The sequence below is a fragment of the Salvia splendens genome, chromosome 8 (assembly GCF_004379255.2).
Source record: "Salvia splendens isolate huo1 chromosome 8, SspV2, whole genome shotgun sequence".
NCBI classification, from domain to species: domain Eukaryota; kingdom Viridiplantae; phylum Streptophyta; class Magnoliopsida; order Lamiales; family Lamiaceae; genus Salvia; species Salvia splendens.
In genome coordinates this window covers 8952050-8972801 of record NC_056039.1, presented here as the reverse complement: position 1 = coordinate 8972801, position 20752 = coordinate 8952050, and the positions used below count along the sequence as shown (strand labels likewise).

Genomic DNA, 20752 nt, shown 5'->3' with positions numbered 1-20752 from the left:
CAATACCCACGATTCCATCGGACTACTGACGCTCAAGACCAACGCCTCGCCATCGTCATCAGATTTCTAAAATGCCTCACATTGATTTCTAAAATGCCCAAACTCATCACAATTCCAGCATTTAACTTTATCCAAATCCTTCTTGGATTGACTCCTTCCTCTGGAATTTGATCTTCCACGATTTTGCTTTCCCTTCGATCTGCCTCTCTGTTTTGTATTCAGTGCTGATCCCGAAGTAGAAGATCCTGATTCTCTCCGGCGAACTTCCTCACCAATCATCAGATCTCTTACTCTGTCAACTGTTAGTTTTGTCTCTGCAGCAGTAACTGCTGTCACTGTGCCAGCCCAACTCTCAGGCAGAGACGATAGCAAAATCAGGGCACGGATTTCATCATCGAATTTTATATTAACCGAGTTCAGTTGCGAAGTAATCATGTTGAACTCGTTGAGATGTTGTTGCACCAGCTTTCCCTCTTGCATTCTAAAATTAAACAATCGTCTAATCAGATGTACCTTGTTTGCCGTTGATGGTTTCTGATACATGTCCTCCAAGATCTTTATCATCTCCTTTGTCGACTTTGCTGCAGTCGTGTGATAAGCCACATCCTTGGACAACGATAGCCTAATCGCGCTCATCGCTTTTCTGTCCAGCAGCTCCCACTCCTCATGTTCCATCTTTTCGGGTTTGGTTTTTAAAGGCTTCCAGAGATCTTTACCGTACAGGTAATCCTCAATCTGCATCTTCCAAAATCCGAAATCAGATCCATCGAACTTCTCTACAGCAATTTTCTCGTCGATCCCCATCGTGATTTCTGCCTCTTAAACCCTAGGCTCTTGATACCAGTTGTTGGGAAATAAACACAGGCAATCACGAATATGAAAGAGAATGAACACAAGAAGTTGTTTACCCAGTTCGATACAATGTGTATCTACGTCTGGAGGCGATGCCAAGCCAGGGATTTCACTATATAATTTCAGGATGATTTAACAATGAGGGAGCACCTCTATTTATAAGTAACTAGAGAGCCCTAATTCTAGTCAAACTAGGAAACATATTCCATAAGGAAATATCTTTTAAGGAATAAATCTATCACAAGGAAATATATTTCAAGGAAACAAATCCTAAACATGGTAGGAGATATTTTAGGCTCCATAATTAACAATGAATTGATACAATAATTCAAATTAATCCACTGTATACTTTGATGGACTGATGAACTTGGCTAAATTTTTTTTTTTATCAATGTATCATACTATCATCTAAAGTAAACATCCTTTAATTTAGTCCCTGCCAATCATGCATAAAGTCTCAAATATAAACACTAGGCATGCAAATGAATGATTTATACATATAAATAGAGAAATGAGGTTTGAATTGATATGAATTGTTTGCATTCACTCCAATGACTAATCGAACACATTTTTATCATTGCATAATAATGCAAATAGATACGAAAAATAAGTGAGAAGAATGACATTAATTACAATGGGAGGGGAATGTGAAACTAAACAACGGCTGTTTTATATATATATATATAGGGTTTGCGTTATTATGATAACTAATTTACAGTAATAACTAATAACTTTCAATTCTGTGTATTAAAATTATCAACACAAAGACATAATTATATCAATACAACATGTAAATATAAATATCAATAAAAAGACATAATTTATCAACACAAGAAAGATTGATAAATTTATGTCTCTGTGTTGATATTTTTAACATACAAATTTGATATTTAGTTATTAATTATTACTATAAAAAGTTAGTATTTGATTACACACCTATATATATATATATATATATATATATATATATATATATATATATATATATATATATATATATATATATATATATAGGTTCATGATCAATTGAGATTTTTTAGGCTAATTGAGAAATGAGATGCAACATCAGCCACTCATTTTTATTAAATGAGTGGTCCAGATTTTGCCACAAAAAAATATTTTTAGATTAATTTATTATGAAAAGGTATAATGGTAAATTTAGTTGAAAACAAATGAAAACTAACTTCTCCCCTCCCATTCTTCTTCCCTTACGCCTCCACCTTCTGCTCATCTCCTCCTCCACTCTTTTCCGACCCTTCTCACTGATGCTCTGCCTCAAATCACGGCAGCGCTCCTCCTCACCCTGTCACCAGCTCCTTCCTCGCCGGAGACGCCGCCGGAGGTGGAATCCCTAGCTCGTCGTCCGACGCCTCGAGCAGATAGCCTAGATCCGGCCGCGATTCGCCGGAATCCTACACCAATTCGACGATTCCTTCCTCAACCTCTCCGGATTCGCCGCAATCCGACGCCGATTCGACGATTCTTTCCTCAGCCGCTCCGAATCTGTGACTGGAAGTGGGAGATATAGCGATTTCCTCCTTGAAACTCTTCATGAACGAGTCGAGGTCGTGGATGGAAGTGCAGAGATCGGAATCCTCGTCGATTCCGTCCAACAGATCCTCCCTCAGCCGCTCCACCTCCGGCGAGTCAATCTCTTCCGACTCCGTCTCCGTTTCTGTTATGGAATTATCAATTAAGCTATTGCATAGTTGTATACTATGATGCTTAGAGAAGATTAAGTCAAATAGTTGTTATTTTTTAATTACAATAATTGTTTTTGAGTTGTTGACAATATATACAAGCTTTTGACAAGCTGTTGACATTTGATATACAAGCTGATACATTTTACTATAAGTTGTTGACATTTGATATATAAGCCGGTGACACTATGACAACTATGGTGCATATCGTGTCAACGGCACATACATGTCATGTCAACTACGGTACATATCGTGTCAACTACACATACAAGTCATGTCAACTGTGTTACAAGCCATGTCAATTACACGTACAACCATGTCAACTGCACATAGAAACCATGTCAACAACAATTATAAGTCATGTCAACTAGACATACAAGCCATGTCAACAATCCGACACATTAAAACATGAAATGACACTTATACCCCCGTGTTGACATAATGTGATAGTTGTTGACATTTAGTTAATCTTGTGGATTAGTGGCTGATATTGCATCTCATTTCTCAATTTAGCTAAATAATCTCAACCTAACAAGACCCTCTATATATATATATATAATTACCTTTGGTAGTTAATTAATTGTTTTTTTCAGGCGTTCGTTATTTAATTTTAATGTTTAGCTACCAATAACAATTACTATGAATGTAGAGAAAGGGCTATGCATTTTAAAGTGAGTTCAAACTTGAATGTATAATTATTGGAATTATGTTTAATTCATTTGTCCATTGTATGATGAGAGATAATAAGCTACATGGCTGCTGTGAATATTAAAATGTTTTTGTTATAATTATGATTATGTGAGTGAGCAATAGACATAAAAATATTTACGAAATGCTCTACTCTAGAGTAGAATGTAGAGATAATTGAACTTTAGATTATCATATACCGTATTTCTTGAGATCCAAGAGCATATATATATATATATATATAAAATGAAGCTTCCATATTGAATTGATTGAAATAGTATAATTATTAGGCTTGGGTATCGCAAGCGATTAAAGAAATTGGGCGAGTGGATTTATAAGTTACTATTCAATTTTGGGGACATGTGGCGGCCATCCTTCAAACGAGGATATGAACATGGATGTGTGGGATTTTTACGACGTCGTTGGAGCCAACTCTTTAAATCGAGCTCAAGCTTAAGCTTCTCACTTTCCTTATCCCCTTTTCAGTTGACACGATGCCGAGGACTTCCATTAACGGAAAAGTGAATCTGGCGGTGGATTTGGGCGACCCATTTCTCAATCACGTTGTTGATGGTTTCTTCAAGATTGGGGCTGTAACAAAATACTCTTATCATCTCTTTTGCTTTGTTTATCATACTGACAAGTGACTAGGACTAGGAGTATTATTTCATTTGGGGGTTTCAAACTTTCAGGTAGCAGTTGGGAAAGTGGCTGTAGAGGAAACATACCATGTGGTTGCTCGAGGTTCCTTTTTTTTTATCTTCTTTATCTACACATTTCCTCTTTTAATTGGATCCTAAATGCTTTTATTTCTCACTTATTCTTTTCATGGTGTTACTTGCAAATTGCAGGAAGCGTCTCTAAAAAAAACTTTGAACATTCGGTGAGATGCTAACATTTTGTCCTGCATATATAAAACTCTGTGTTAAATGCTAAGTGAATACAAATTGTCGCTTAGAAGCATATGCATAAAGCAACGTCTTTGAAGCATTTTTTTGGATGTTTCTTCAAGAGTCTATACATCTAAAATTTAGAAAAACCCAAAGTAACCAACTCAATTGCACCAATGCCTCTTCATACCTTCTAAAGTTAGCTAGTTCTACATTCTCACCAGTTTTTTCACCTGTAGTGGACTGATGAAGAGTTAGAAATTAATGATGATATGCTAAGGGGTGGAGAAGGATTTCTTTTCAGTTTGAATCTTGAAACAGTTTGTGGCATCACCATGTATACCTTTTATGGTTCCATGTTAGGATACAAGAATCTGAGACCATTTAAGTGTACATATGTGTGCTTTTATCCCCTCGAATATGTTAAGTTGATGACATGATCTTTGCTTAAATTTAAGACCACAAAAAGGGAGGTAATACAAATTCAAAAGCAAAGATGATTTTCTCATGGTTTTGTACTTTATTCCTGCACTCGATGCTTGTTCTGTTAACTACAGCCACTGTTAGTGATGATCAACCTAATTTCTGGCTCTACAGCTGAAGAAAATGTGTAAAGAAGGTGCATACTGGGGTGAGTTGACACTTGTATTCCTGATTCATGTCGATTACTAAGAAGCAGCTTTTTTTTCAAAATAAAATGATTTTCTTTTGGACTTCCCACCTTCAGGTGCAGTTGCTGGACTTTATGTTGGAATGGAGTACGGGGTGGAGAGGGTCCGTGGAACCAGAGACTGGGTAACTTCCCCGCCAACATTATATAATATGCTATCGCTTTGGATTAATTTTCGAAAGGGATTTAAAGTCTCAATACCCATTTATGTGGAAGAATGTATATTTTGTCAGTTGATCATCTGTTACATCTATCATATAGGAGTATTTTTTTAGAGAGGGCACTGGTTTCATCTAGGTTGATGAAATATGTTGTTGATGCAGAAAAATGCGATGGTTGGCGGTGCGTTGACCGGTGCACTTGTATCAGCAGTGGGCAACAACAACAGGGACAAGATTGTGTTGGATGCTATAACTGGAGGTGCTGTTGCCACTGCTGCAGAGTTCATCAGCTATCTCACATGAAATATATCTATAAATTCTGTTTTCCCTTTGCTCATTTCCTTGTCAGGTAATAACAAATTCTCGCATCTGTTATTTGACTCTCTTTAATAATAAGTGATGGCGTGGAAACCCTGTATTGGTCACATGGCGATCTTTTCCTTAGTTTTCGTACATATCGGCTCAATCTGACTTATTAAGATAGAAGATGAAATATCATTTTAGAACAATTGGTAGTATTTAGGGTTTAGTGTTTAGTGTTTGCCAACATCCAGCCTACAACCTCGTAAAACCTTCCTTCTAAGCAGATTAGGCTCATAAATCTTCGCCTTGACATGCGGCTTAATCAGGTTTTGTGTTTGCATTCTTCAATTCTTTAACACGTCTCTGCATTGTCAACATTGCCATCTTATCTTCCGCGAAATCCCCCATTATGATTGTGTCGTTTCCAGCCACAGAGTTGATCTTCTAATCTTTGCGCTCACCACAAACTCTGCACCTATTCAAGAGTTCTGATAGCTTCCTGCAACATCGCTGCTCTCGAGCATCTAAGTGCAAGATGCCGTTATTTGCCTTGCACCCACTCTTTCCATGTCTTTATGCTGCCCGGTAGATTTTGTGACCAATCTCTGCTAGGCCGACTTCAAATCCTTCTTCATTCCAGCTCCTTGTGACTCCAGCTCTGTCCAAGCAACAGCGCACGAGATTGTTGTAAAGCAGCTCGTTTTGGAACTCGGTAGGATTCGAGTTACGAAGGCGTCGCTCGCCTTGTGCCTCTCCATGACACTTAATGGTGTATTCTAGCAAGTAGGAGTAATCTAGCCCTTAATTCTGGCTTGAATGGCCTCTCCCTTATCACCCATATTCCATCACCAGTTACAATATAAAAAATGTGATTGCTGTTAATGGGGTAAATGACGTTGTATTATGCACTAGTAACTTTAAAATTTTCTCTAAAATTTCACCTTTGAAATTTCACTATACTACATAAATTCATGGTTTTTGTGAAGTTTATGAAAAATAACAATATTTTAATAAAATTTGTAATTTAAAGAACCAATCGGCCAATAATAAATCACACTTAGAAAATTGACCATGCCACACCGATACCTATGGAAAATTCGAGAATTATAATGTATTTGAGTTCTTTCAAACATTAAAATTGACTTTCATTTCAATTTCAAACGTAATTGTAATTTCATACCAACTTCACAACCACTAATATTCTCACATAGTATATCACTATTCTAGAGCTTTCTATCTCTCTTTATATTTTTTTGTCCTTCTATACTCCTACAGTCAGTCCCCAGTGATTGCATAGAGATTGATAGTATTGTCTCATTTGATCAATCTACCGCTACATTTAACCAAGAATGTATACGAAATTTCAGTGCCCCTCAAACATAAAATACATATAATCAAGAATAATCTTGTTGATAAATTAAACTTGTCAAATCAGAGATTGTCCCATTCAAACCATCTGATGATAATGTTAATTAAGTGTCAAAAATGTCAACGGGTTTGGTTGGATGTAATATTGATCTACGTACACCATAAATTATGTATTGTCATGTAAGTAATTGAAAATTACATATTCCGTATAAAACTCTTTGGCCGGCGGGTTAGATATTGATATTGATATTGATATTGCTAATTCTAAACTGTTTCGTAACCTAGACACGTAAATAATTAACTTGAAATAATAAATTAATTATGGTTTCGTGTACGCAGGAGCTACGTTTATATGCATATATATATAACAGCAAGAGCTGCAGAAATAAATCTCATTCATTCCAAATACTTACAAACGAAAGCTCATAATTAGTCTCTATTTCTTGAAAAAAAAATGACTTGCGGAGGATTGTGTGCTTGCGGCTCATGCGGCGTCAGCTGCACGTAAGTTATCCACTGCCTATTTTTTTAAAAAATTTATTACATTCGTAAATTGAATTAATAGTTGTTTAGTAATAAGAGTATTAATCTTGATTGATTTTGTGGCAGATGTGGGACTTGCCCAGATTTGGAGAAGAGCACTACTGTTACAGTCATTGAGGGGGTTGCACTTGCACCACTCAACAAGTATATGTTTAATTAATTAATTATACTATATTTTGGTATTAATTTTAATGGGATTGCGATGTTTTAAATATAGGAACGTGGAGGGATCTGAGAAAAGCTGGGGCAGTGAAGGAGGGAATGGATGCAGGTGCGGATCGAGCTGCTCATGCGATCCTTGCAGGTGTTAAGCAATCAATCTGTGGTGATTGTGTGTTATGAAGATTGAAGAGTAAAGTGATGTAGAAGAATAAAAGAGCTACTATTGTCTATTTATTATATTCACCTCAACCAATTAATTATGTTATGTTATGTTATGCTTGGTTTGGTGGTTGCACGCTCTTAGTGTAAGGTCATGCTGTATGCTTTGTCATGTATTATGTTGTTACTCAAATATGTTATGCTTTGAAGGGTGTAGCTATGGATTGATTATATAAAATTATCTGTTGTGTGTGTGATAAATTATTCACGATTTTTCTATATTATGACCGTGAAAGTTATGTTAATTTGATCTTATATAAGGCTGACAATTTGTAGAATCAGACAATACACTTATAAAACGAAAATAAATAAATAAAGGTATATATGAACATATTACAATCATATTTGCGCTGAAACTAATTCTATTTTCCTTATAATAATTTCATAGCTTAACAATATTTTTCTTAAATTCAAATAAAAATAATTGTGCAGAAACTAATTCTATTTACAAATTTCTAAAAATAATTATTTTTACACTAGCTTTTATATGAAACATTAATCAGAATAACAAAACAAAGAAATAAATTAACTATATAGAAAAGTAAATGAAAAAACGGCGAGAAATCTGTAATTTTAGCGAACAAAAATAGACTATTTTTCGTTAAAAATTAATAGATTATTTAATAAAATATAAATTTCAGTTTGAAACTTTAAAAATATGACTATGAAAATTTCAAATCGATAAGGACGGGCCCACCCCACCCCACCCCACCCCACCACGCATGATTACAAAATTAAACATAAAAAAATATTAAATTTTAGGTAAGATCATCATACGCGTTAACGGATCACAATCAATTCTCTTATACACGATGGCTTTGATTGAGAAATAATTTAAGAAAAGTCTGTCATTTTTGTAATCGTTCAACCAGAAAAGTATGGTGACATGCATTTATATATTGTTATTATTGGGATCGATAAATTAAATAGTACTGTATTACTGATAAAAATGAAAAGTATTTATATTTTATCTCTTTTTTTGTACATTAAGTTGAGATAATTACGAAAACTGAAATTATGAAATTTTAATTTCAATTATGAATACTAGCCTTGATCTTTTCAATAAAAAATCCTTGCTGATGAATTGATACGTGTATTAAATTAATCAAGGATAATATCCATGTTGTAAACAATAGATAGCCTTGATATTTTCAATCTAACTTTGCTCAGACCAATATCACCAATTTAATTAGTATTCCCCAAAATAAAAACCAAGTGATCTGCATGACCTTGTGTATATACTGTTTGACAATATCATATTTTATTGCCAGCAAGAGCGTTAACAAGTCATGTATCTATAACAGCAATCTTCATGCCTTTCTCCCTAACTTTCATTTATCTTTAATTTTTAATCCAACATGTCGAAAACTACGTTTTGAATACAAAATATCTGGTGTGGCTCCTTTGACATTGATATTTAGCATTTTTTACCTGCAATCTATCTGCTGAAACATTCGTTCCTTGTTCGATGTTCACTAGGAATAATATTTTAAAAAAGATTATGAATCTGGATTATAAATAGGAGCTAAGCAGCACTCTCCATCTCCACAACAATCATATTATAAGTCTCATTCCATAAACCAGTCAATTACTAGCCTTCTTATCTTTAACCACTACCAATCTGCTACATAATGTCGTCTGGCTGTAAATGTGGCTCCAACTGTAGCTGTGGCAGCGGCTGCAGGTTTACCTCCTTTTTCCCTGCTCTTCTTGGTTTAGCTATGTTTCAATGTTTTGATACCACCTATGCTAATCTTTTTGTTTTCACAACTTTTGCAGCTGTGAGACGTATGTTGAGAAGAGCACAAGCATTACCACGGTTGAAGGTGTCGCGCCACTCGTCATGTATATTTCTTCAATCTCTATCTCTTTTCCTTTTTCTTTTTTTTTTTCCTATTAAGAAAGCTTGAGTAGATTTGGCATATATGTTTTTAGGAACGTTGAGGGAGCTGAGAAGAGCGTTGGCGCTGAAGGAGGAAACGGATGCAGGTGTGGATCCAGCTGCTCCTGTGACCCTTGCCGCTGTTGATCAGACGATGACTCAGGCCCCGGCCCTTGTATCTATCATTTAAATCAAAAGTGCTATGCAATTATGTGTGTGTGATGAAATTATATTTCCATAAACCAAGACAGGGATGTCTATGCAGATTCACTTGCTGAATTTGTATGGCCAGTATCTGCTTGTGTCTGCAAATTCTGTTGATCGAGTCTATGCCTACCGGGGCCTTGTATTGTGTGTGTAAAAGAGTCTTGTTGGAGTGTATGCTAAAATTCATATCAATACAAATCTCCTATATCTGTTTGTGTGCAAATCATCCATTCAAGCTCCATTCCATAAACCTGTTGCAAATTCTTATAGTTGAGTTTCATGGAAATCTTGAAACATCAGCCTTCTGTAACAGACAGTATGCAGTGATCACCTTGCCAAAAATATGGTTTTACATTCTCAAGCATTGTAAGAAACAAATCTACATCTGTTCTCACAACATTATACACAGTCTAAGCTATTCTCTAAAGTGAATTCACAAATGCTATATATACAGAGAATCTAGAACAAAATTCCATTCCAAGAAAGCCTCAAGATGGATGGGAGGTTAAGTAAGCATAACCTCCTGTAAGAGTTCACTAAAAATCATGTCTTCAAGGTCAAGTGCCACGGCCTCGCTCTCCAGTTGGAGGTTCATCCAGCTGCGATCATGAGCCAGGTCATGAGCCACGATACAGTCTAGCGACTGTGACTGCCTCTCCTCAAGCTTCTCGTTCATCAACGTGCCAATACTCGTGCAAAGCTCCTCAATAATGAGGTTCCCCATGGGAAATCGACGAATGTGGCAGTTTGATGACAAGGCATTGGGATAGTACGGAAGTGACATGTCATATACCTCAAGCAAGGCCTCATTCACCGCACCAAACAGCATTTGATGGTGCCAACAGCCTTGGAAGTCAGGCCATCCGTCTAACTCATCTTCATCATGAGGCCAGGCAGCTTCCACTTCCTCGAACAATTGGGGACTGAGTAGCTGGTCCGATGAATGCCATGTCATCTCAGAGCCCTCTCTTGCAATCCCTGATCTATCAAGAAGGTGCCTCAGATAATCCAAGTCACAAATTTTCTTATGAAGGTGTCCATAGTTCTCAAGATTTTCTGAGTTTTGCAAATCTTCAGTGTAAATTGAAGAATCTAACTCTTGGATTTCAGATCCATGCTCCTTCCCTGACATGGTAGTAAATTTTGAAAAGTTACATTATAATCAGACAACTTGACCTTGAAACAAGGACAAATCAAGAAACTTCAGTTTTAGAAATCAGAATCCATGTAAGTACCTTTGGGAATATGAAGCTCTACAGCAGGAGATTCTTTTTCATGCAAGAGAATATCTGTATCCGATACGGAAATCTGATCTTGAATCTCTTTAAGGGTAACATCGAAACTGTCAGAATCCTTCTCCAAGAGGAAATCATGTTTGAATTTGTCAGTGCTTGCATCATCTTCCTTAATCTGCATATCTGCATCTAGGGGAAAAGCTTCTTCTTCACTAGTTTGTAGAACTGCACAGCTATCTTCTGCCACTACAACTAAGTTCGCTCTGGAAAGATTGTCATGCAATACCTCAAAGTTTACATCAGAATAATGAAAATCTGCATTAGAATAAGAGTTTATCCTTTTGAAAGACACTGGAGCATAGCCATATTCACTTGTTATTTTCAAGCTCTGGGAAGAGCTCAACTTGACATCTTTCCCGAAACTATTCTCAAAGAGACGAGCATATCTATCCACGGATTCATTTAAAGAAGAACTTCTGCGGTGACTGCGAGTGTTTGCTCTGATTCCATCATCTTCACCACTCTTGCCTGTAATCTCTTCCTCTCTATAATCCAAACTTTCAGAAGGCTGTGATTTGTTACCAATTTTTTTAGGCTCAAAGACAGAAAGAGATGTTCTGCCACTACTTTCATCACCAGCAAGTTCAACCGACTTATCTTTGTCGTTTCTAGGAACTGACCAAACTTCTTTCTGTTTGCTTTCAAGCTTCAAAGGCTTAAGCTTCCTCCCTTCTGGCAAATCAGCCACTGGGAAGGATCTCGATTTGTTGAATTTCCCTTTTGTGTTCAAACCAAATGCAGTGCGTGAGAAATTAGCAATGCTTGGGTCTGAGTCTTGCAGATGCTTCAGAAGATACTCCTTGTCCATCTTAAATATCTCAAAAACATCAGGTGAGTTTAGTTGGTCGGCATCTTTAGGGCCATGACTGTTACATTCTCCTCCACTGGTAGCATTAATCTGAGCTGCATCGGATGATTTAGAGGAACGATCCTCAGAGTTATTTGGAAAGAAAATGATCGGAGGATTCCAGTCTTTGTGTATTTTACCAAAGAAATCATCCACAGATTCAAGGTGATGGATAGAGTAAGTTCTCTGCAAGCTTGATTTGGTAGAGAATCCACCATCCCTCTTCAAATCCTTATCCTCCACGGGCGTCCCTTCTGTAATTATTGCCTTCAAGCGCGCTCTCAGAGATCGTCTCTTACTACGAGGAGACCTTTTACCAGCCTGATCACCCAAACAGATACTTGAAATCAGCTACTCAGGCAAAGGAAGCAGTTCTAGAACCATATATAACAGTAGCAATAACAAGAGATCTTACACGGTGTGGGCTCTCTTTCTCTCTCAGAAGCCTTTCGTGTACAGATGTGTCGGGACTCCACTCACCTGTCATTGTCAACACCCCATGTACAAAATCATTATTAATCATTTTCATCAGAAATTGAAACTGTAAATGAAGTAGCAAAAGAGAGATGATTACATTGGTCGTGTGATCGGCCTTGGTGTTTGCGATGATGGATCATTTTCTTAACATTGGACTGCCATTGTTGGTAGTGTAGGACATGTACAAAACCCCACATGCATCCAGCCTGCTTATTCTGTGATTCATCATCCAAAAGCTTCACCATTGTTTCTGATTTCTGCTATCAAAGACAATGATCAAATTTAATCAACAATCCTCAGTGAACATAAATCTTGCATCTCATACACTTTGCATGAAATCTTGTAACAAACTAACCATGCTTACACACACAAAAAAAGGGGTATAGCATGAGAAGAATTTCATAACTTTGACAGGCCTCTGAAATCCTATAATTAATTCATAGTATTTGCATGACATAAATTTATATTTTTCTTTATGATAATTCTCCTTATTACTTTATACTAGTAACTTGATTACCAGTTTTTAAACAAAAACAGAAATCTCTTTTAACTCGGGAACAAAAAAAAAGGAAATCAAAGTATACTATTACGATTCACAATCAGTTAAGAGCTCATCAAAGGTTGCATAATTCTTGGCTTGAATCAAGTAATCAATAATTCAATGAAAACTAGCTAAAACAGAGAGCATATACAGAAAAACTCTTCCACCCGAATTACGAAAAACAAATTAGAGCGATATGAATCTATTTCTTCACTGGAAAAATAGAAGGCCTTATTAGAATTAAACAAATTTAACATTGAAAACAGAGAGGAAGAAAGCAAGGAAACTGCCGCAAAAAAAAAAAACAAACTTGAAACTGATAGAAAGTAGAGCATAAAAGTATAAATTCTTACCTTTTTGGCTTTGAAGAAATCAGGGGAGGATTGAATTGAATGTTTAAGTAGGAGAAGAAAGAGGATTGATGAAAAGAGAAACTGTAACTGCTGATTTTATTTATTGGAGTCTTGGTTTAACGTATACGATATTGTTGAATTGAATAGTTTCAAGGCAAAAGCCCTATCAACTACCAGAAATCGGTTGATTTAGGCGCTACCCGGTCAACCACCTGTCTTTTTGCTATGTCTACTTTTTGCAATATTCAACTCTTAATCTATAATCATGGTTTTTTTATATTCAAATTTTATATCACAGTTTACATTCCAAATAAGTGTCCTATTTTTTAAAAGTTCATGTCTCCAAAAAAAATATGTTACTACTATAGTACTCCCTCCGTCCCGCACTACTTGCACTTATTTCCTTTCTGGGCATCCCAAGTTATTTGCACTCTTTCCATTTTTAGTAACAATTTATACCTACAGCCGTAATTGTTGACTTTGTCTATCACTCATTCCTTAATCTCCGTGTCCAAAAGTAAATGTGTAGTGCGGGACGGAGGGAGTACTATGTCTCATAAATCTGTTAATAGTAATACTAATATGAGTGTGCAGATTTTCATGTAATTTTATAACTTCATGCATTTTATAAGCTTTTGCATGTGGGTCATTATTATATTATCATTGGCGTTCACATTTTTCTTTTCAATTTCAGTAGGTAAGATTACCATATCACTAGTGAACAAAAAAATATTTAACTACTAGTAAGTGAACAGTCATGGTTATTAAATATACATGTATATTAATCTCCCTAATAATTACGTATCTGGGAAAAAAGTATTACTAGTATTTGTTCTCTAAAATAATATGTTTAGGACGATAAATTAACAGTTTTATGCTGGTTTTACTAGATGTCTATGTCTTGGATTTTAGATTTTAATTCAAATTTTCATTTTAAATATGTTTCACTTTATTTTTATTTCATAGATTTTCCTTGTTTGAGACCTATTCAAATGGAAAGTTGCTACATAACAACTACTACTAGTCGACTACTACAGTGGCGGCATGTGTATAATTATAGTCTCAGTACCATAAAAATAAGTACGCTTTTCTTTTATGTTCGACTCATAAAATTAATTGATCATTTCTATTTACGGAATGTTCTCTCCAACTCATTACTCATATACACCAATTTATTTACAACTTATACTATTATGATCCACTATTAAACATTAATCATAATGTGGGTTTCACTATCCACTAACACTATTTTAACTATTTTCTTTCTTATCCTCTCTTTTACTTAACCAATTATACATTAATTCTCGTACAATTTCAAATGTCTCTATTTTTATGGGACGAATGAAGTATGTAGGTTATTGGAATACAATAATATATACATTTAGGTGCAACTGCAAGTTGGAGTTTTCCATATACTGTATCAATAGTTGGATTTGTAGGATGCAATTAGTTTACCAACAAAAATGAAGAAAATATGTAAGAATGTTTTTTAGGATGATTGAGAAGAAGTCATCACCCCAACTACTTTTGCTTGTGCCCCCTCTAGGAAACATAATTTAATTATTTAGTTAGGTACAATGTAATAAGTACACATACAATTATCTAGTTAGGTTAATCGTGCTTGACTTTTAGTTTTGTGCTCTCAAAACAAATACTTTACCCCGAAGATGGGAAAACTATTCAATATTTTTCATTAAAGTTTATCTAACATTAATATATATATAATGTACATATGCCTTAGAATATTGCACATCCTACTTTAGTGTTAGTAGATTATAATATGGACTATGGTGTAGCATACCATCTACTATGAGCAATAGCATCATTGACATATATATTTAGTTATAGATTATTTACTGCTAATATTTAATTTTAAATGTTCAAATATAATTAAAAGTGAATGGGCTTATGATTAGGCATTTCAGAAAGACTTAGTTATGCATTTTGTTCAGCAAATTATATTTTCATATTTATTTATAGGTTTGTAAATATTTAGAAATTTAGGGGAAACCTTTGCAGTCTATATTTAACTTTTTATTCATGTTGTAACAAAGAGGGTTTGAATGCATAATCTAACTTTTTTTAACTAGTTGAGAATGTCGAGGATTTATTGAACATATTTGATTCCCGATGATCTCATGGGATGATTATTAAAAATTTACTAAACAAGCCAATTCAAGAAATAAATCTAATCTATAACACAAATAGACATGCTTAATCGATTGCAAATAAAGATAAATGTAAGCGTGATTCTAGGGATATATAGAAAATTACCGTGAATTCGCAAATCTTGTTTTTGTAGACGAGAGTTTGCTACACCCGTCACTCCACCAAAAGAAATATCAATCTCAGAACTTTTAGTCAGATCAATTTGAATAAGACATGCATAATATATACTATCACTCTTTTAACTTGAAATGTGGAATAGAGAGAAATTATGGCTGCGAAAATGTGGTTAGATGGATTTGTGATCTGATTCTCCTTCCTCTACTTCTAGAATACTGATTAGCTTGGACTAGGAATTTAAGGGGATAGATTTGGCATCCCCTAATAGGCTTTTGACTTGATTTAATAATGTCCAATTTAATCACAATTTATAACCATTTAATAGCCTTTTGACTTGATTAAGTTATGTCCAATTTAATCACAATCTATTAGTATGATAACTATCCTAATAGGCTTTTGACTTGAGATTAAATTATGTCCAATTTAATAAAAACTATTCTGAATCTCTGATATTAACTGTAGTGCCGTTATCCTATAATTAATATTTAATAGTATAGAAAATGTAAGTAGTAGTACTAATTAATAATGCTGCGTGATTAAGAAAAAAGCTAATTAAATACAGGCGTATTAGGGCATTAGCAATGGGGCGCCCTATGGCGCGCCACGTCAGCAGTTTTATCCTCCTACCTCCTCACCTGCAGTGGGGCGCCCTAAGACGCGCCCTAAGGCGCGCCCTATGGCGCGCCACATCATCATTTTTTTAATATTTATTACAAAACTCATACGAATTTAACAAAATTAATACATTAAAATACGAATTTCAAAAACTTCATTTCATTGAATAAAAATTAATACATTACAATGCGAATTAAAAAAACGCGAACTCAACAACGGCGGTTGCGAGCCCACACTTCTTCGATCATGTCGTTCATGAGCTGCGCATGATCCTGTTGGTTGCGCATTGAGGCCTGTCTAGATAGAACCTCGTTGAAGCCTAACGGTAACCCTCTATCGGGTGGCTCGGTCGACGCGCCGGCCAAACTAGATGCACGATCATCTTCATTCCAATCGGTGATGCTTCCGCCTTCATTCTCGACTATCATGTTGTGCATGATTATGCACGCATATATGACATCGGCGATGACATCCTTGAACCAGAAACGAGCCGGCCCTTTCACAATTGCCCACCGTGATTGGAGCACGCCGAATGTCCGCTCGACATCCTTCCTCGCCGACTCCTGCTTTTGCGCAAATAAAACCCTCTTCTCACCAATTGGGCAGCTAACCGTCTTCACAAAAACAGGCCACCGTGGATAGATGCCATCGGCCAAGTAGTACCCCATATGGTATTGGCGTCTGTTGGCAGTGAACTCGATGGCCGGGCCGTTGCCATTACATTGATCGGTGAAGAGGGTGGACGAGTTGAGGACGTTAATGTCGTTGTTCGACCCGGCTACGCCGAAGTAAGCATGCCAGATCCATAGCCGATGGTCAGCGACGGCTTCGAGGACCATCGTCGGGTGGCTGCCCTTGTATCCACTTGTGAACTGGCCTCTCCACGCCGTCGGACAATTCTTCCACTGCCAGTGCATACAGTCGATGCTCCCGAGCATCCCAGGAAACCCGTGCGCCGTCTCGTGCATCTGCATCAGACCCTGGCAATCAGTGGCAGTCGGCTTGCGCAAATATGTGTCGCCATAAGCCTCTACTATCCCCCGGCAAAAGCGCTTCAGACAATCGCGGCCTGTAGAATCCCCGCAGTGGAGGTACTCGTCGAAAAGGTCCGCCGTGGTGCCATAGGCCAACTGACGGAGTGCAACCGTGCACTTTTGCAATGGTGTAAGGCCGGGTTTGCCGATGCCGTCCTCCCGAAACGTGAAGAATTCATCACGTGAAGACAATGTCCGAACAATGCTGAGAAACAGGTACCGCGACATTCTAAATCGGCGCCGAAAAACAGCCGGGCCCCATCGCGGTTGATCGGCAAAGTAGTCTTCAACCAGACGTGTGTGAGCTTCCGCGTGGTCGCGTCGGATATACGACCTATGTCGAATAGGTCTATGGACTTGCTCAGAGGCCGCTGCCGCTGCCGCCTGGCGCTGCATCAACGCATAGCAATGCGTCATCGCCGTTTCAACGACTGCATTTAATGCTATATCTATGCTATTACTGGACTCATCAGAGGAACTAGAACTATTGGTGTCGTCGCCGGGATTCATATTGGTTGGATTTGTGAGAGAGAATATGTAGAGGTATGCACAAATGAATGACAAACGCTCTTTAAATAGAAAACCAAACCGCGTGCCATCGTCCGCGACCTATCGTCCGTGTACGCCACAATGGGGAGGACGATGGCGCGGACGATAGGCATCGGGCGCGCCATCCTCCGCGCCCTTAGTATCGGCCGCGACGATCGTCCGCGACCTATCGTCCGTATCCGCAATGGGCGCGGACGATCGATGGCGCGGACGATGCGCGCCATCGGGCGTGCCATCGTCCGCCCATTGCGGATGGCCTTAATAAAGTTTTGTAGCGGTTGCCAACCAAAATTGACTGACTGTGACATAGGTTTGTAATTAAGTCTTGAATATGATTTAAATTAAAGAAGTTATAACAAAAGAGACATAGGTTTGTAGCAAAGGTGTGATAAAGACAACATAGTAATCTTGATATATGAGTCATCATAATCATTCCGTTTCAAAGTTGCGTGGTTTAAAGTTTACTCATATATTGGTCTAAACATTCAACTTCTAGACCATATCAACCCTTTTACCAATTCATTTTCCCCTTTGACCATTATCTTTATTGCCAAGTCTTTTGCGGAATTCTCAAATGTGAAATGCCTTCGTCAAATATTAGAGTATATTTTGCACAACATTCTTTATTTGTCTTCTAATTCTTCTTTCTCTAGATTTTACATTTATGTGAACTTTTTTTGCCACTTAGTCGAAGAAGCAAAAGTATCTATCCACCTAACACGAATTTTATGTGGGCTTCACACTAATCAAATTAAAAGTTGACGAGAACTTGAGGAGTTCTTGATTCGGAATGAAAACATAACACCACATAGTAATTTCCAATGTTTCAAAATTCAAAATATTTGTTGAAATACTTTTGACTCGTGACACTGTTGAATATTTTGATGATGGACTTTCATTTGGGCTGGTGTTTTACTTTGGCCCGTGTGATGCTGAATTGGGCTTGGCCCAAAACTAAAACCTACCACTCCAGATCCTGCCACGTGTACTCCCACCCGGATCATGGCTCTCAGCCGCTGGATTGTGATGTGTGCTTGTTATGTGAGAGGTGAGTCATTTCCTTTCCTCATTCAATCTATCTCACTCACTCTCTCTCTCAAAAACTCTCAGAAGCTCTCTCTTCTTCTCTCTTTCTGCTTTCTTCTCCGACGGTTCTCCGGCGGTTTCTTTGTGATCTTGTACGGTTGAAAGTGCAGTAGATCCTGCTACAGTGCCAGAGAAGGCAACCACTTCGGTTGCTGAAGTGTTGGTGAAAACTAGGGTTTCGTGTGTGAGTGTTTCTGTGTGAGTGTGTTCTCGGAGGTGATAGATCTGGTGTTGTGGAGTCTGTTGGTGCTGGAATCTGGAGTGTGAGGTCAATCACTGGTAGATTCGGCTGTGCTCCCTTGGATCTGAGTTCTTGAGAATAGGCTTGTGCTATCGGCGGGTGTCTGAGCCGAAGCATTAATTTCTTCTGTGGCTACTGCATGTTTTGTGTTTACTTATGTAACTGTTTCGGATCCGAGAGGATCTATTCCTTGTGTTACTAACACTGGTGTTAAGTGTGCAGGCAGAAGAACAAGAGCTTGAAGAGGATCTCAATCTTGTGTAATAGATAGATTCTTATTCTGTATTCAAGTTTATTGTAATCTTGAATTGTGTAAAATCAGTCGCATGGTTAGAGTTTGACTGAGCTCTCTAATGAAGAACAAAGAGGTCTTGGTAATTAGTGAATCCGATCTTAGTCTGATCCCTACAGACACAATATTAGATCATACTATAATTAACCTTTTGCAGGGTTGGTGATACATATCTAGCTAGTACTATTAACGGTAGTGTGAAATTACATATATATGAATATGAATTACGTGCATATTATCGTCTCAAATACCACATGTAAATAATTACTATATGTTAATAGGGATAATGTGTTATAAAACGGTATTAATAAATACTACTCCATAATATTTCGGTTCCTTTCACATATTTAAAATTTCAAATAGTATATATTTAGGAAACTAAATTGATTAATTTTCAAATTAATAAGAAAATAATCCAAAATTACTATCTAAATCTTGATACTATAAAAAACCAATTATGTAAGGTAATAAACTCAATTTCGAAAGTTATAGAGATAGATTTGGTTTTCGTAATTAAATACTTACATTTAAAATGTTGGGAAAACTGAAAATCATAAAATAGGCATACAAAACTAATTTTTTAGGCAGCAAAATGTGATCTTATATCAGAAAGGCCCATCTACGAAAGTTGGGCTTCTCTATTTACTTTTCCTATGCATCCAACCCACCACCACCATAAAATGTTTTTCTTTAGAACCTTTTTTCATTTAATCATGTTTGATTATTAAATAAATAGCAATCTTGTAATAAAGCCATATCTACAACAAAAAAAATTATTAAGGATATTTTTTAATGCAACGATGTTAATTTGTATTTCTAAATAAACCAACTAATCAACGTTTCAAAAAATGCATTTATTGTTGGTGTCCCAATTAAAATTAGAGGATGCAAATGGAAGGGTCTTAAAAAAGCAAAAGATTAAGTTAATTTATCCTTAATTTATAAACACTTTTTTTACGTCCTAAATTATTGTTATTCGTTTAAAAGTTTCCAACGCAAGTAATTATGTCCCGATTTTTGTGTTCTTAAAAAAAGATAAGTTTTTTATAATGAACGCCCATGATACATACTAACAGTCTTAATTATTAAACAAATGTAAGTCAAAAAGTTTAGTAATTACATTTTGTTTTAGAATACTACGTATTCTTTGTAGGGAAATGATGAATGCAATAGTTATGTTTTCACAACAATTGTTTAAATCCAAATTCAACATTAGTATTTCTCACGGTCATAATTTTTATCATTCCTCAACAGACCTCGTACTAATATATAGTCGGGAATCAACTATATATAATATAATGTTTATCTTACCATTTTACTTGTTCACTAATATGGGATAGAATCAATTATATATAATGTATTTCTTACTACAATTTTACTTGTTCACTAATATGCGATATGTTATGTTTGCACTCCACGTATATAAATGTCGAGCTTAAACTAAAAATCAATACATTATTAGACTTTTTTTTGCTTGTTTGGATGGGATGAT

At 36.5% G+C, this 20752-nt stretch overlaps 2 protein-coding genes across 6 annotated transcripts; one reads left to right on the top strand and one right to left on the bottom strand.

Moving 5' to 3' along the window:
• The first annotated feature begins 3595 nt into the window (after nt 1–3595).
• On the top strand, nt 3596–7106 carry LOC121743121 (outer envelope pore protein 16, chloroplastic-like). 3 transcript variants are annotated; one of them, XM_042136309.1, is made up of 7 exons: nt 3596–3832; nt 3932–3983; nt 4091–4122; nt 4727–4760; nt 4857–4924; nt 5123–5309; nt 5692–6212. In XM_042136309.1, exons 1-6 carry the CDS (start codon nt 3734–3736, stop codon nt 5261–5263), a joined length of 426 nt encoding a protein of 141 aa, XP_041992243.1. In that variant the 5' UTR covers nt 3596–3733; the 3' UTR covers nt 5264–5309; nt 5692–6212. The 3 variants fall into 3 exon arrangements, with proteins under 3 accessions (XP_041992243.1, XP_041992242.1, XP_041992241.1); XM_042136308.1 differs by lacking the exon at nt 5692–6212 and adding an exon at nt 6971–7106 and having other exon boundaries at nt 3597–3832; XM_042136307.1 differs by lacking the exon at nt 5692–6212 and having other exon boundaries at nt 3597–3832; nt 5123–5385.
• Nucleotides 7107–9976: 2870 nt separating this feature from the next.
• Nucleotides 9977–13332, bottom strand: LOC121743130 (protein TRM32-like). Of its 3 annotated transcripts, XM_042136324.1 has the most exons (6): nt 13158–13332; nt 12361–12520; nt 12202–12266; nt 11927–12107; nt 10880–11842; nt 9977–10769 (listed from the first exon to the last, which is right to left on the bottom strand). In XM_042136324.1, exons 2-6 carry the CDS (start codon nt 12506–12508, stop codon nt 10150–10152), a joined length of 1977 nt encoding a protein of 658 aa, XP_041992258.1. In that variant the 5' UTR covers nt 12509–12520; nt 13158–13332; the 3' UTR covers nt 9977–10149. The 3 variants fall into 3 exon arrangements, with proteins under 3 accessions (XP_041992258.1, XP_041992257.1, XP_041992256.1); XM_042136323.1 differs by having other exon boundaries at nt 10880–12107; nt 12361–12523; XM_042136322.1 differs by having other exon boundaries at nt 10880–12107; nt 13158–13331.
• Between the last annotated feature and the right edge of the window lie 7420 nt (nt 13333–20752).

Coding starts and splice junctions, on each gene's coding strand:
- LOC121743130 (XM_042136323.1), bottom strand. CDS start 12,508: ATGGTGAAGCTTTTGGATGATGAATCACAGAATAAGCAGGCTGGATGC. Junction 12,267..12,360: donor AGGCCGATCACACGACCAAT/GTAATCATCTCT, acceptor TGACAATGACAG/GTGAGTGGAGTCCCGACACA. Junction 10,770..10,879: donor AGAGCTTCATATTCCCAAAG/GTACTTACATGG, acceptor CTACCATGTCAG/GGAAGGAGCATGGATCTGAA.
- LOC121743121 (XM_042136308.1), top strand. CDS start 3,734: ATGCCGAGGACTTCCATTAACGGAAAAGTGAATCTGGCGGTGGATTTG. Junction 3,984..4,090: donor ATACCATGTGGTTGCTCGAG/GTTCCTTTTTTT, acceptor TGCAAATTGCAG/GAAGCGTCTCTAAAAAAAAC. Junction 4,925..5,122: donor TCCGTGGAACCAGAGACTGG/GTAACTTCCCCG, acceptor TTGTTGATGCAG/AAAAATGCGATGGTTGGCGG.